Source organism: Astyanax mexicanus, chromosome 17 (genome assembly GCF_023375975.1).
Source record: "Astyanax mexicanus isolate ESR-SI-001 chromosome 17, AstMex3_surface, whole genome shotgun sequence".
Classification (NCBI taxonomy): domain Eukaryota; kingdom Metazoa; phylum Chordata; class Actinopteri; order Characiformes; family Acestrorhamphidae; genus Astyanax; species Astyanax mexicanus.
The window spans coordinates 14690796-14703867 of record NC_064424.1 but is presented as its reverse complement, the minus strand read 5'-3'; the positions used below and the strand labels follow the sequence as shown (position 1 = coordinate 14703867).

Sequence of the window (13072 nt, the reverse complement as noted above, 5' to 3'; positions counted from 1 at the left end):
ATGATAACATTTTATGATGCACTCTGAAGAGTTGTTAAATGCATCTGTTGTAGTGATTGCAGCTTCTTGTACCTTAATGTTCTAAAACAGTTTTTATTCTGCACGTATACTGTCTTACTTTTATCTGTAAAAAAGGTGCAGATAATGAATGAATAAAGGTCAGTTTCCCATCACTATGTTTAAGTTTTCAGTTAATTAACTCAGGAGAGTTAAATACAGATATTTGGCATCTGTTTCACGATAAATTAAACAGGTTGGTTTGTACATATACATTTAAGCCGGACACTAACATAATTGTTTACAATGATTAGTAATGTTAACGGTTACGGATTTTCAGACGTTTAGATTTCTCAATAAACATTGTTTCCGCCCGGTCTCGAACCGGGGACCTTTCGCGTGTTAGGCGAACGTGATAACCACTACACTACGGAAACTACACAAATACGTGAGGCTTTTTGTTTTTGGACTACACGTGGGGTCTCCGTTTTGGCACTTGCCATGTGATGTCAGTGTGGAGTATTTCATATAACGTAACAGCACCAAATTTGCCTGCTGACACGGTTTAACATAGTTTTAGAAGATTTGAGAAGATTTATTGTGCTCAGTATTGTGTTTGGTTTTGCACCAAACATGCATTCTTTTACTATTCCTAAATAATTGGATTGTGGATTAATCTGTCTGAAGCATATTATTCCACAAGTTCTGATGCTTGTTCATGTGTTTTTCATTGTTTGTGTCTAGGCGTTCTCTGACTTTTTTGACAGCAAGGATTTTCTCATTACCAACGTATTAAACTTGTGTGGTGATGTAATGCAGTGTTTCTCAACCAGGGTGCCGCGGCACCCTGGGGTGCTGTCTGGCTTCATCGGGGGTGCCGTCAAAATATTGCGCCTCACGTGCATATTTCCTTTCCAGAGTCAGCTCGTGTCGGGGTGTGTCCCAATTCACAGGCAGCATACTCTGAAGGATGCGACCCACAGAGGCGGTGTATTACTGCGCAGCTGTGACGCAATCTGTCTTCGAATACAGCCTCTGAAGGATGCAGCCCCTAAATTGGGACACACTGTAAAGTTTTTGTCCCCCCACGCGATGCACGCGCTATTTTATTTCATATTCCGCCAGCAACACCCCTCGTTCTCACCTGAAGTACTGCGCCAGCACCCCCCATCCCCCCCCCCCACCCCCCCCCCCCCCCCCCGTCCGTAAACTGGGGTGCCTTGACATCTCGCATATATTTAAAGGGTGCCTTGATAGAAAAAAGGTTGAGAAACGCTGATGTAATGTATAATTGTGAATTGTGGGGTCCACAAATGTCTGCATCGTGGCAGGGGTTTCCGTAGTGTAGTGGTTATCACGTTCGCCTAACACGCGAAAGGTCCCCGGTTCGAAACCGGGCGGAAACAATGTTCGTTTTGTAATGCAGAGAATCACATTATTATTCATGAACCAAAACAAGGGTCATCTCAATTTGATATCAGTATCATTTCAGTTCTGTATATTAAGCACATTTTATAAGTTTTGTAAAACAGTACAGAAGAACCTGTGTGTTTAACACATTTCAAAGTTCTCAGCTGATCCTGTGGATCAAAATCAGAAATCCTCTAATCCCAAGCATGATTCTCTAATCTTTAAGACTCAAAATTCTTATAACTGCTTTACATACATTACTTCGCATGCCCTCGCCAGCATTAAACCATAGCTTTGTTGTTTATTTACACTGTGCAAATTGCTTGTACTGTCATTTTTAAGTCTGCTAATTTCTTACTGATTATGAAACAATGGTGGAGGATCCTCAAATAAACACACAAAAAAGTTTTCCAGAGAAGGGCGTGTTTAAAACCGTTTTACAAATTTTGTTCCATGCTAGTCTTAACTAGAATGGTCTGACCCCTCCAATTCCCCCAGTAATTCCAACCCTTATATTCATGTCATAATGCACCCCTGTTCCTATATTGTGCCCAGGAGTTCTTATAATGGTGCACTAATGTGAGCCGATTTCTCGTCTTCTAATGTAGCTTGCTAACGCTAACATTACATTTATGCAATGTTTTGGATTAGCCAGGCTAGCACACAGACACCAAAACAGCACAGCAGAATCAATTTATTGTGATCTCAAAAAAATTACACAGTCTATTATCGACTGTCATGGGCGTGGTAGTGGGGGGAAAAGTGGACCTGACTACCCAGGGCCCGAGTAGGGAGAGGGGCCCATGAAATTTTTTTTTTCGCTCACTTTCCTTTGTTTACTGGCATGGATAGGGGCCATTAACATAGAGGGTGTACAGGGCCCAGAATTTGCTGCTACGCCCCTGTCGACTGTACTTCAGAATCACATTGGACGTTTCATGATTTTTACACTGACTATATGCTTTGAAAAAAGATTTTCATAGCCCCAAATTTGCCTGCTGCCCAAGACAGTTTATTCATAGTTTTGAGAAGATTTTGGGTCTGAAACCCTGTTTTTAAATCATTTTATGATTTTTTCCGCTGATTATTTGTTTTAAATAAAATTTGTTCAATTCTACGACTGATCTTTAGGGTTAATAGTGATCTTTAGGGTTAGATTGTTAAAATGTGTAAAAATTAGTAAGCACTTGATTAAATTAAGTAAAAAGTAAATTGCTCATTATTTCTAGATGTCTGAACACACCAAATTTGCCTGCTGCCCAAGACGCAGTGTAACCATAGTTTTAAGAAGATTTGAGTCTGAAACCCTGTTCTTAAATTCAAATATAATTAAAATAATGGATCCGGCGCGGCGAGTCTGGGAGATGCGATGCGAAGAAAAGTTTAGCCGAGGTGGACTTTATGCAAATGAATCTGTAGTAATGCAGCGTTGTTACCAAATAATTGGGTTGTGGATTCATCAGTCTGAAGCAGAGTCCTACAGAGTCCTATTGTGGATTGTGAGGTCCTCAAGGAACGTACTCGCAGAGGTTTCCGTAGTGTAGTGGTTATCACGTTCGCCTAACACGCGAAAGGTCCTCGGTTCGAGACCGGGCGGAAACAGTATTCGTTTTCTAGTGCAGATAATCACATTATCAATTATAAACCAAAACAACAGTTACTTCAATTTGGTGTCAGTAGTATTTGCATTTTGAACATTAGGCACATTTTATAAGTATTGTAAAATAGTACAGGAGAACCTCTGTGTATAATATATTTTAAGTTTAGGAACCTCAGCTGGTCCTAGGGATCAAATCAGTGATTCTCTGATCCCAAGCATGAATCTCTAATCTTTAAGACTCAAAATACATATAACAGCTACATTTTAATTTTACTAGAAGGAAAAGTATACTTTGCATGTAAAAAAAATCACCTTCACCAGCATGAAGTCAGACTTTGTTGTTAATGTATACATCAATAAAAAAATATATCAGGAATAGCTTTTTCTGTCATTTTTAAGGTCTGCTTATTTCTTGTTGATTATGACAAAATGGCGGCGATTCCTCAACTAAACACATACAAAAAGGTTTTCCAAAGAAGGGCGTGTTTAAAACCGTATTACAAGATTGTTCCATGCAAGTCTTAACTAGAATGGTCTGACCCCTCCAATTCCCCCAGTAATTCCAAGCCTTACTTTTATGTCATCATAAACCCCTGTTCCCATATGGTGGCCCAGGAGATCTATGTCTCTATCGGTTTCCGTAGTGTAGTGGTTATCACGTTCGCCTCACACGCGAAAGGTCCCCGGTTCGAAACCGGGCGGAAACATTGTTTATTCTCCCAGATGACATGTCCACGTGGGGCATGCATTGGCGGCCCGTCTGGAACACAGAAACGTGTTGTCCACACGTTAATAACCCTACCTTAAACATGGCGGTTTGGTGACGCTAAGCGTAGTAAACACACGCGACTGTCAACGGCCAATAGTTTCCGGTGCTCAGTGTTGTTTTTGATTTTGCACCAAACATGCACTGCTCCGTCTCGACAACACACAGCGACGTATCCCGTTCGTTTTAAATGGGAAGCGACGGCTCCATCAGACGCAGTTGTGTGGAGCATAATGGGTCCGGCGCGTCGAGATGCGATGCAATGAAATGTTGAGCCGAGGTGAACTTTATGCAAATTAATCTGTCCAACGCGATGCGTCTATCCAATCAATCCAATGTGTTTGCCTATCCAATCCAATGTGTTTGCCTATCAAAAACAATTTAGTTCCACTTTCAAGCATTCCAGAGAAGCATGGAAGAGAAGTTTCAGGCTTCCCTGTACTTTATGTTAAATCTCTGCTAATTTAAAGGGACTCTAATCAGCGTAATAGTGCGTGGAGAAAGGCTGCAGAGATTGTTGGGGTCTAATGTGGGTTTTTAAAATATTGATATATAATATAATTGGAAAAATTTGCCTTTGTTAGCCTATATGCTGCTCAGTAGATAGTGTAATTAGGCTCAATCAAAGATTTTTATTTATAAATACACATTTATATTTTTTAGTTTATAGGAAATAATAGATTGTATAAAAGCATCTCACATTTATTAAAACGATTTAATTGGACGACGCATGGAACACCTTTGTGAACGCTCACATGCGACCAGTTGAAGGGGGGCAGTGCGATCACATGCAATTACCAAATAATTGGATATTGGATTCATCAGTCTGAAGCAGAGTACTGCAGAGTCCTATTGTGGATTGTGGGGTCCTCAAGGAGCATGTGCTGGTAGGGGTTTCCGTAGTGTAGTGGTTATCACGTTCGCCTAACACGCGAAAGGTCCCCGGTTCGAGACCGGGCGGAAACAATGTTTATTTTCCCAGATGACTTGTCCACCTGAGGCATGCATTGGCTGCACGTCAGGGACCCAGACGAGTGTTTTCCAGCTTCAATGTGGCTCCTACATATGGGCTCCAGTGATGGCTCTAGAAAGGCTTAAACACAATACTCACATTGGTTTATAACCGCATGTCAGGGCTTCACTTTACAGTGGGATATGTGTTGTTGACAAGTAAAGTCAGGAAGAGGCTTGTGTTTATTACCATGTTAAAGGTGTTCTGTGGCCAGGTTGTGCTGCAATCAGACTTATTTTACAAGATTTGAATTCGCTTTTCTTATAATGGTGCACTAATGTGAGCCGATTTCTCGTCTTCTAATGTAGCTTTGCTAATGCTAAAATTACATTTATGCAATGTTTTGGATAAGCCAGGCTAGCACACAGACACCCACACAGCACAGCAAAATCAGATTAATATGGCTTAAAAGGAAATTACACATTCTATTATCTACTGTACTTTAGAATCATGTCTGACGTTTAATGATTTTTACACTGATTGTTTAATAAAATTTGTTATAGCGCAAAATTTGCCTGCTGCCCAAGACACAGTTTATCCATAGTTTTGAGAAGATTTTGGGTATGAAACCCTGTTCTTAAAATCAAATATATGTAAAATAGTGGACAATGCAGAGCTTTGTGCAACAAACAATAGTCCCAGAGACAATGGTACTTTTCATTGCTTTAAATTAACTGTACTGCTAACACTACTTTAAACATGGCCCTTTGGTGACGTTAAGCGTAGTGAACACATGCGACTGTCAATACCTGATAGTTTCTTGTGCTCAGTGCTGTGATTGGTTTTGCACCAAGCATGCTTTCGGTTACTGTTACCAAATAATTGGATTGTGGATTCATCTGTCTGAAGCACATTGTTCTAGAAGTTCTGATGTTTGTCAAGGTGTTATCTGACTTTTTTGACAGCAAGGATTTTCTTATTACAAACGTATTTAATCTGTGTGGTGATTTAGTGGTTTTTAAAATGTTAATGTTTTATTTCTACGTAAACATTTATATTTTTTAGTTTATAGGAAATAATAATAGCTTGTATAAACGTATCTCCCATTTATTAAAACAATTTAATTGGACGATGCATGGAACACCTTTGTAACGCCCACATGCGGTCAGTTGGAGGGGGGTAGTGCAATCATTTGCGTTGACGCGACGTAGCAGTGTAAATGCAGCGTTGTCACCAAATAATTGGATTGAGGATTCATCTGCCTGAAGTATATTGTTTCAGAAGTTCTGATGCTTGTCTAGGTAATCTATGACTTTTTGACAGCAATGATTTCCTCAATACAAATTTCGCCTTCACCAGCATGAAACCTGAGCTTTGTTGTTCATTTATACATCAAGTAAAAAATATATCAGGAATAGGTTTTTCTGTCATTTTTAGGTCTGCTAATTTCTTACTGATTGAGACAAAATGATGCTGGTTCCTAAACTAAACACATACACAAAGGTTTTCCAAAGAAGGGCGTGTTTAAATCCGTATTACAAGATTGTTCCATGCTATTCTTAACTAGAATGGTCTGACCCCTCCAATTCCCCCAATAATTCCAAGCCTTACTTTATGTCATATTAAACCCCTGTTCCTGTATGGTGGCCCAGTAAACAGTTATTTTCATCGGTTTCCGTAGTGTAGTGGTTATCACGTTCGCCTCACACGCGAAAGGTCCCCGGTTCGAAACCGGGCGGAAACATTGTTTATTCTCTCAGATGACATGTCCACGTGGCCCGTCTGAGACCCAGAAAAGTGTTGTCCAGTTTCCATGTGACTTATATATGGATGTCAGTGATGGGCACTTCGTAGGCTAAGGAAGGCTTAAAACTGTACCCACCATGTTTTTGGACTGTATGTGGGGTCTTTACCTCAACAAATCACAGCTGATATCTATTGTTGACTGACAAAGTCAGAGGGAGGTTCTATTTACGTTTATTACCACGTTGAAGGTGTTCTACGGTGGGTTGCGCTGCAGTCAGACTTATTTTACCTTATTTTAAGTTCTGATACTTTTCTAGGTGTTCTCTGAGTTTTTGACACCCAGGGTTTTCTCATTACAAACGTATTAAATCTATGGTGATGTAGTGTATGATTGTGGATTGTGAGGTCCAAAAGGATCGTTGACACTGGAGGGGTTTCCGTAGTGTAGTGGTTATCACGCAAAAGGTCCCCGGTTCGAGACCGGGCGGAAACAATGTTTATTTTGTAGTGCAGAGAATCACATTATCATTCATAAACCAAAACAAGAGTCACTTCAATTTGGTATCAGTATCATTTCAGTCTTGAATATTAAGCACAATCTGAATTTTCTAAAAGAGTGTTATTGAAACAATAGTGTCCCAGGATTTTTAACCCTCCAATAATCAATAAAATTTGCACTACTCATTAATTAATCATATTATAATTAATCATCATATTTATAACTTTGGACCTTAGGTGGATTCCTGTCTAACCAAACGTCATGCACCAGAATAAAATCGACCCAAATTAAGCACATTTTATAAGTGTTGAAAAACAGTACAGGAGAACATATGTACATTCATTTAAAAGTGTATTATGAACATATATGTACATTCATTTCTTAATGATTATGAAACAAAGGTGGAGGGTTCTCAAATAAACACATCCAAAAAAGGTTTTTCATAGAAGTGCTTTAAAACCTTATTACAACGCAAGTCTTAACTAGACTGGTCAGACCCCTCCAATACCCCCAGTAATTACAACCCTCACTTTTGTCATAAAGGCACTTGTTTACCTGTTTTTGGTGGTTCAGTATGTTTCCGTAGTGTAGTGGTTATCACGTTCGCCTCACACGCGAAAGGTCCCCGGTTCGAAACCGGGCGGAAACATTTATACTTTCAGATGTCCAGTGAGGGCATGCCTTGACTACTTGTCTGGGACGCCAACATTTTATTTACATTGCCTACTATCTGATGTCAGATTTTTACACTCGTGAGTAAAATTCTAGGACTGATCTTAAGGTCATTTTTTACAGCTAAAATGCATTAGATTTTCCTCTGATCCCAAGCACAATTCTCTAATCTTTACAACTCAAAATACATAACAGCTTCATTTTAATTTGTACCAGAAGGAAAAATATAATTTATGTAAGAAAGTATCATTGATTAGATTTTTTTCTTTTTTTATTAAGTTTTGTTGCTACATTAAGTAAAAAGGAATTAGAAACATCTTTCTGTAATTTTTTGCTAATTTCTTACTGTTAAAAAAATGATGTAAGATTCTTTAAACACAAATTAGTCCAGGGGCAAAGAAAAAAAAAATTAGCCATTAAAACTAGCCCTTACTTTTCTGTTAAGAACCATTGTGATGCATAAATTGTGACACTGCAGTTAAGTCTGTCAATACGTGGACACAGCAGCTTTACCTCCATTTTCCAGTACTGATGTACACAGTCTGTTGGTCATAATGTGGGACAGTGTTCTACTAATTCCAGTAGCTTTAGGTGGTTGGCAACAAAGATGAACTATTACAGTTGGGTGGGCAAAATGCACACTATTGGTCTTTAATGCCAATAAAAACAAAACAGCAGCTGCTACAAACACCATTTACAAACAAGTTACTCTTCAAAAATCAGACAAACTCAGGCCAGACCACCTAAAACTAAAAGCAGTAAACCATTAAGCCAAAAAGAACTTAACTGGAGTCATTAGTTTTGTCTAACAAAATACATTTAAATGGAGCTGCTGGGCACTTGATAGCAGGGAGAAGGCAAACTAAATATTGAACTACCATAAGTGTTAACATGCCCTCTTTAAAATACAAGTCCAAACAAATTTTAAAATTACAGCAAACAACGAAACCAAATGAAATTGTATTGCAGGAAGCTTGACCATTTCTGGTTTAAAAACCTTGCACAACCTAATAAGCACTGGATCATTTTTCCCCACCCAATCTTAAGTGCATTCCTCATATGACTTAAATTTGTCAGCATGTACACAAAAGGAAACTTTACCACTACCATTAACATTATCACCGTAAATAAGTACAAGAAAAGGATTGGCAAATCTTAAACAAGGTTTATTTCTAACAATTCATCAATGACACTATAGGAATGAGAATTCAGTAAAGGCAGAAAAGCCATAAGCTTAGACTTTACCAGTTACCATCAGCCAGTTAAAGGCCTAACAAATTAAAAATCAAAATAAAGCAATAAGCAAAACTGCCAATGCAACACTAACCAAATGCTGACATTTACTAGACATCTTTTATGATACTGTGCTAACTCAATCACCCCTCCCATACTTGGTGCAGGTTTGCAAACATGCAACAGGAAATAGTAAATCTGGAAACACTGGAAAAAAAGTTACTCAAAAATGTTTTATTTCAAAAGCTCTGGCGGCTCCTGATTCTCATATGCTGCAAATCCAGTCAACATGTAAAATACAACCATACAATACATTAGATTCAAAAAAGGTACCAAAAAGTACAGTAAAAATTACACTTCCATGACTGGAAATGTGGACAAAGGAAATAAAATAAAAATAAAAAGTGTGGAAAAGTGACACTGCTTCCCCAGTCATCTGTTGTCTTGCACAAATGGAGCATGAGTCCCATCATACTAAATTCTCATCTTGAATCACGTCCTGCTGCTGTTGCCATCATTATGGGTTCTTGGGTTGAAAATACTTACGACCTGAAGGTGGAAAACAAAAACGTGCAAGTATGATTAGATGCAAAATCAGGAAAGAAAGGCTGGAGGAAGCATGCTTAAGAAGCCAAAAAATAAAATAAAATAAAAAAGCAGAAATGAGGGAACAGATCAAGGCACCAGGCACTGTGCAAAGCTGAGAGGTTTGTTGCATTTAATTTTAGAAGATTTAAGCATTTGCCCAAAAGCAAATGAGCAGTCATCAACCCTTATTGATCAAGTAGTGTAGTTGAGATGCATCTTTTATAGGATAATTTAGAAGTCCAATTTGGAAAGATCCCATTGCTACCCATGTCCCTTCTTTACTATTTCCATGGAACAGAACAAATTTATTGTTCACACAAATGAGAATTTTCCGTGAAATCTAAAATGCTAATGTCTACATTTGACCACAAAACGCAACACTAAAAAATGCATACCTGCACTACATGTGATCAGTATGGCTTGTAGCTACTCTGGTGGCCTCCACGTCTTGGAGTTTTTCCATAGCTTGTATTGCCCTGGTCTGGAAAATGAGAGAAAGAGGGACTGAGCGCTTCTGTGCAGAGACAAGATAACCACAGTGATCAGGCAAGCGGAAGCAAGGAGTCTCCACTTACTGTAATCATATCCACCGCCATATCCATAGTAGCCAGGAGAATAGTCATAGTTGCCATAACCCCCATAATTGCCATATCCTTGTTGGCCACCATATCCATAGCCTTGACCACCATAACCCTGATTCCAGTAGTTGTTGTATCCCTGGTTCCAGTTCTGATTCTGGCCTGAAAAGCAGAAATCAAGTCTCAGAAAAGTCTTCTCTTTACATTTGTATACATTCCACTTTAATACCATTAACAGATGTGCATCAATTACAGCTAAATCCAACTGTAATGCAAAATGTTGTAAGGCCAAAAATGACATAAGTGAATAAATTCAATGCCAATTTGACTTACCACCACGACCCCTGCCACGGCCCCCATAACCACCACCACGACCTCCATACTGCTGTTGCTGGTAGACCTCTTTGGGCTGGGCGATCTTAATCTCACACTGAAATGAGCAAGAACGATTTCAGCAAGGTAGATGGGGTGGGGATGTGGAAAGAAGCCAAATTTTTAATAAGCCATTTTAAAAGCACTAAGTCTTGTTACCTTGCTGCCATTAACAGTATGGTATTTCTTCTCCATGATCTTTTTGACAGCCGACTCCTCTTTAAAAGTAATGAAGACAAACCCCCTCCTTTTGTTGGTTTTTGGGTCAGTGGGAAGTTCAATAGACTCAATCTAGAAAAGGGAGAGATGAGCATTTAAATTAAATATATAAAAACAAATCAAAATCTGCATCATACACACAAAAAAAAAAAAAAAAAAAAAAAAAAAGTCAACCCTCACCTCTCCGAACGCCCCAAAGTACTCCCGAATCTTTTCTTCTGTTGTTTCAGGGTTAAGGCCGCCAACAAATATTTTCTTTACTGGATCCTTCTTCATTGCCATTGCTTTTTTGGGATCAATCTGCCGCCCATCTAGCCGGTGTTCCTTCTGCTGCAAAACCTACGCAACACAACAAACCAATTACAAGCCAGTCAAGGTACACAATATACACAACTGTAGACTGTAACATGTATGTACAAATACCTTTTCTACACTGGCTGCTTCTTTGAAGAGGATAAATCCAAACCCTCGTGATCGGCCAGTGTTGGAGTCCATTTTAATGGTACAATCTGTCACCTCACCAAACTTGGAGAAGTAGTCTTTAAGGTCTTTCTTGCTTGTATCCCAGCTAAGTCCACCAACAAACATTTTTCTGCAAAAAGAACAGATTTGAATGAGATTCTTGTCTGAAACAAGCGCAATAATTGTCTTAATAATAATAATTTTCAATGCTGCAATAGTTGTAATAATTTCTAAAGCTGTAACAAACCAAATAAATATGGTAGTCTTTTCAAAACCACTTTTGCTTTTTACAAAGCAGCTTTACTTTAAACAGTTGTTCAGACATTAGATGTTTAATTCAGTCTGCACCAGCCCACACTCCATAGATCGAGGTGACTCATTTGGCAAATAGTATTCCAACCGAGCATAGGAATTTGGTTATGGAAGCAGTAAATGTAATGCTCAATATATAGAAAGCTAGCATCACATCTACCTGAATGACATCTAGGGGTGGGTAAGGACTTCATCATTAAGGATTAGTGAAGCAAAATATCTTACTAGGCATCGCCGATATCACCAGTCATATTAGTAATGTTTAACGGAATCAAGCACAGCCCATTTAGAATGAATAATAAACATAAAAAATAAGGGATTATTTGTACACTGATGCATTTTGTCTGTCAAAACAGATCAGGTATTGTAAAAATAGTTAATATTAAAAATGTTCCATATCAAGTTATAGTAAACGTTTTTAGGCCAAATTGTTCACTTAATTTGTACAAAATTGCATTCCTGGGCCTGAAACAGAAAACGAAGCTAAAGCATTAAAATAAAGAACCATTAAGCTATAAGATCAGAACGTTAAAGTGGCATTTAAAAACCCTGCCTAGTGTCCCCATAATGTCGGGGCAGATTATACAATAAACCTCAAGCCACCTCCATCCACAGCAGTTACAATGAATGGAGGCTTTACCAATGGCGCTGAAGAGCATCCAGGCCTGGCCCATCCCCCATACCAAAGAGAGGCACATGGCGCCAACAAAGAGCGCTGGAACAAAAGCCACCAAACAAACAGCAAACATGAGTCAAATGAACTGGGACTGTGAAGTCTTCTCACCCGGCATCCTCCTCGCTCTTACTGGCGTCGATCTGTCCTCCTTCCCCGTTCTGAGAGTCATCCTGAGCGTCGCCCGCAGTCTGCTCCTCGGCGCCGTTCAGGCTGTCTCCGTTCCCGTTCTCGGAGGTCTCCATGAACTGCTGCTCAGCGTCGGCCATCGCTAGTTATTCCTTATCGCCTTTTAGGGATGCATGAAATAAATGTAGTGTTAAGATCTAGCGCAATATAAAAGCAGCAGTTAGGTTAGCTAATAGACGTGGGGGAGCATGCGTGTCTGTATGGGTGTGATCTCTCCCCCTTTCACCATTCAAACTAGTACCGGCTAACTCCATTCACGGTTCACCTTATAACTACAGCAGCTAAAAGACTGTCTAATCTGAGACAAGCCAATTTAAAACTGATTTTGATGGTTATAAAATAAAATAACGGACACGCATTTTCAAAATGTAAAAATAACCAAAAAAAATCCGTTAGAACGGGGTTGCTAGCTAAGCTAACGCTAGCCGGTAGCTAGTTAGCTAAAATAGCTAACTAGCCACAAGGAGTTAAACCGTTCTAATGATAATTATTCAGCTATACAGACTTTTTCTATCGGTAAAACACCAACTACAGACTCTAAACTAAACCTCCACACCAGCCACACACATCCATACCAGCTAGTTAAACTACAAACCCACCGCCGGCTTACCGTTAGCGCTTCCCGAGCCCGAGACTTCAGCTCTTCAAGATGGATTCTCGGTCACACCGCCGACTCGTGGCGGTCTTTATACCGCCGGATGGAGAGCTCCGCAGTAAAGCCCGGCCTGATTGGACGGCCGGAGCGACACTGCCACTAAGCCGGACTGCGATAGGTCATTCCGGCTGAGAGCAGCGGCCTCTTCC

The 13072-nt window shown here is 39.5% G+C and overlaps 1 protein-coding gene and 7 non-coding genes across 9 annotated transcripts; 6 read left to right on the top strand and 2 right to left on the bottom strand.

Moving 5' to 3' along the window:
- Positions 1–361: 361 nt before the first annotated feature.
- trnav-aac (transfer RNA valine (anticodon AAC)) lies at positions 362–434 on the bottom strand. Its single transcript has one exon. It is a non-coding gene; the product is annotated as a tRNA-Val (tRNA).
- An 896-nt stretch (positions 435–1330) lies between these two features.
- Positions 1331–1403, top strand: trnav-aac (transfer RNA valine (anticodon AAC)). The gene has a single exon. It is a non-coding gene; the product is annotated as a tRNA-Val (tRNA).
- A 1533-nt stretch (positions 1404–2936) lies between these two features.
- Positions 2937–3009, top strand: trnav-aac (transfer RNA valine (anticodon AAC)). The gene has a single exon. It is a non-coding gene; the product is annotated as a tRNA-Val (tRNA).
- A 632-nt stretch (positions 3010–3641) lies between these two features.
- On the top strand, positions 3642–3714 carry trnav-cac (transfer RNA valine (anticodon CAC)). Its single transcript has one exon. It is a non-coding gene; the product is annotated as a tRNA-Val (tRNA).
- A 952-nt stretch (positions 3715–4666) lies between these two features.
- trnav-aac (transfer RNA valine (anticodon AAC)) lies at positions 4667–4739 on the top strand. The gene has a single exon. It is a non-coding gene; the product is annotated as a tRNA-Val (tRNA).
- Positions 4740–6396: 1657 nt separating this feature from the next.
- trnav-cac (transfer RNA valine (anticodon CAC)) lies at positions 6397–6469 on the top strand. Its single transcript has one exon. It is a non-coding gene; the product is annotated as a tRNA-Val (tRNA).
- A 1077-nt stretch (positions 6470–7546) lies between these two features.
- trnav-cac (transfer RNA valine (anticodon CAC)) lies at positions 7547–7619 on the top strand. The gene has a single exon. It is a non-coding gene; the product is annotated as a tRNA-Val (tRNA).
- Positions 7620–9094: 1475 nt separating this feature from the next.
- On the bottom strand, positions 9095–13020 carry LOC103033389 (heterogeneous nuclear ribonucleoprotein A/B). 2 transcript variants are annotated; one of them, XM_007244544.4, is made up of 9 exons: positions 12879–13020; positions 12191–12368; positions 11056–11224; positions 10813–10971; positions 10573–10704; positions 10375–10471; positions 10039–10203; positions 9859–9944; positions 9095–9424 (listed from the first exon to the last, which is right to left on the bottom strand). In XM_007244544.4, the coding sequence occupies exons 2-8, from the start codon at positions 12346–12348 to the stop codon at positions 9874–9876; spliced, it is 951 nt and encodes a 316-aa protein (XP_007244606.1). In that variant the 5' UTR covers positions 12349–12368; positions 12879–13020; the 3' UTR covers positions 9095–9424; positions 9859–9873. The 2 variants fall into 2 exon arrangements, with proteins under 2 accessions (XP_007244606.1, XP_007244607.1); XM_007244545.4 differs by lacking the exon at positions 9859–9944.
- Between the last annotated feature and the right edge of the window lie 52 nt (positions 13021–13072).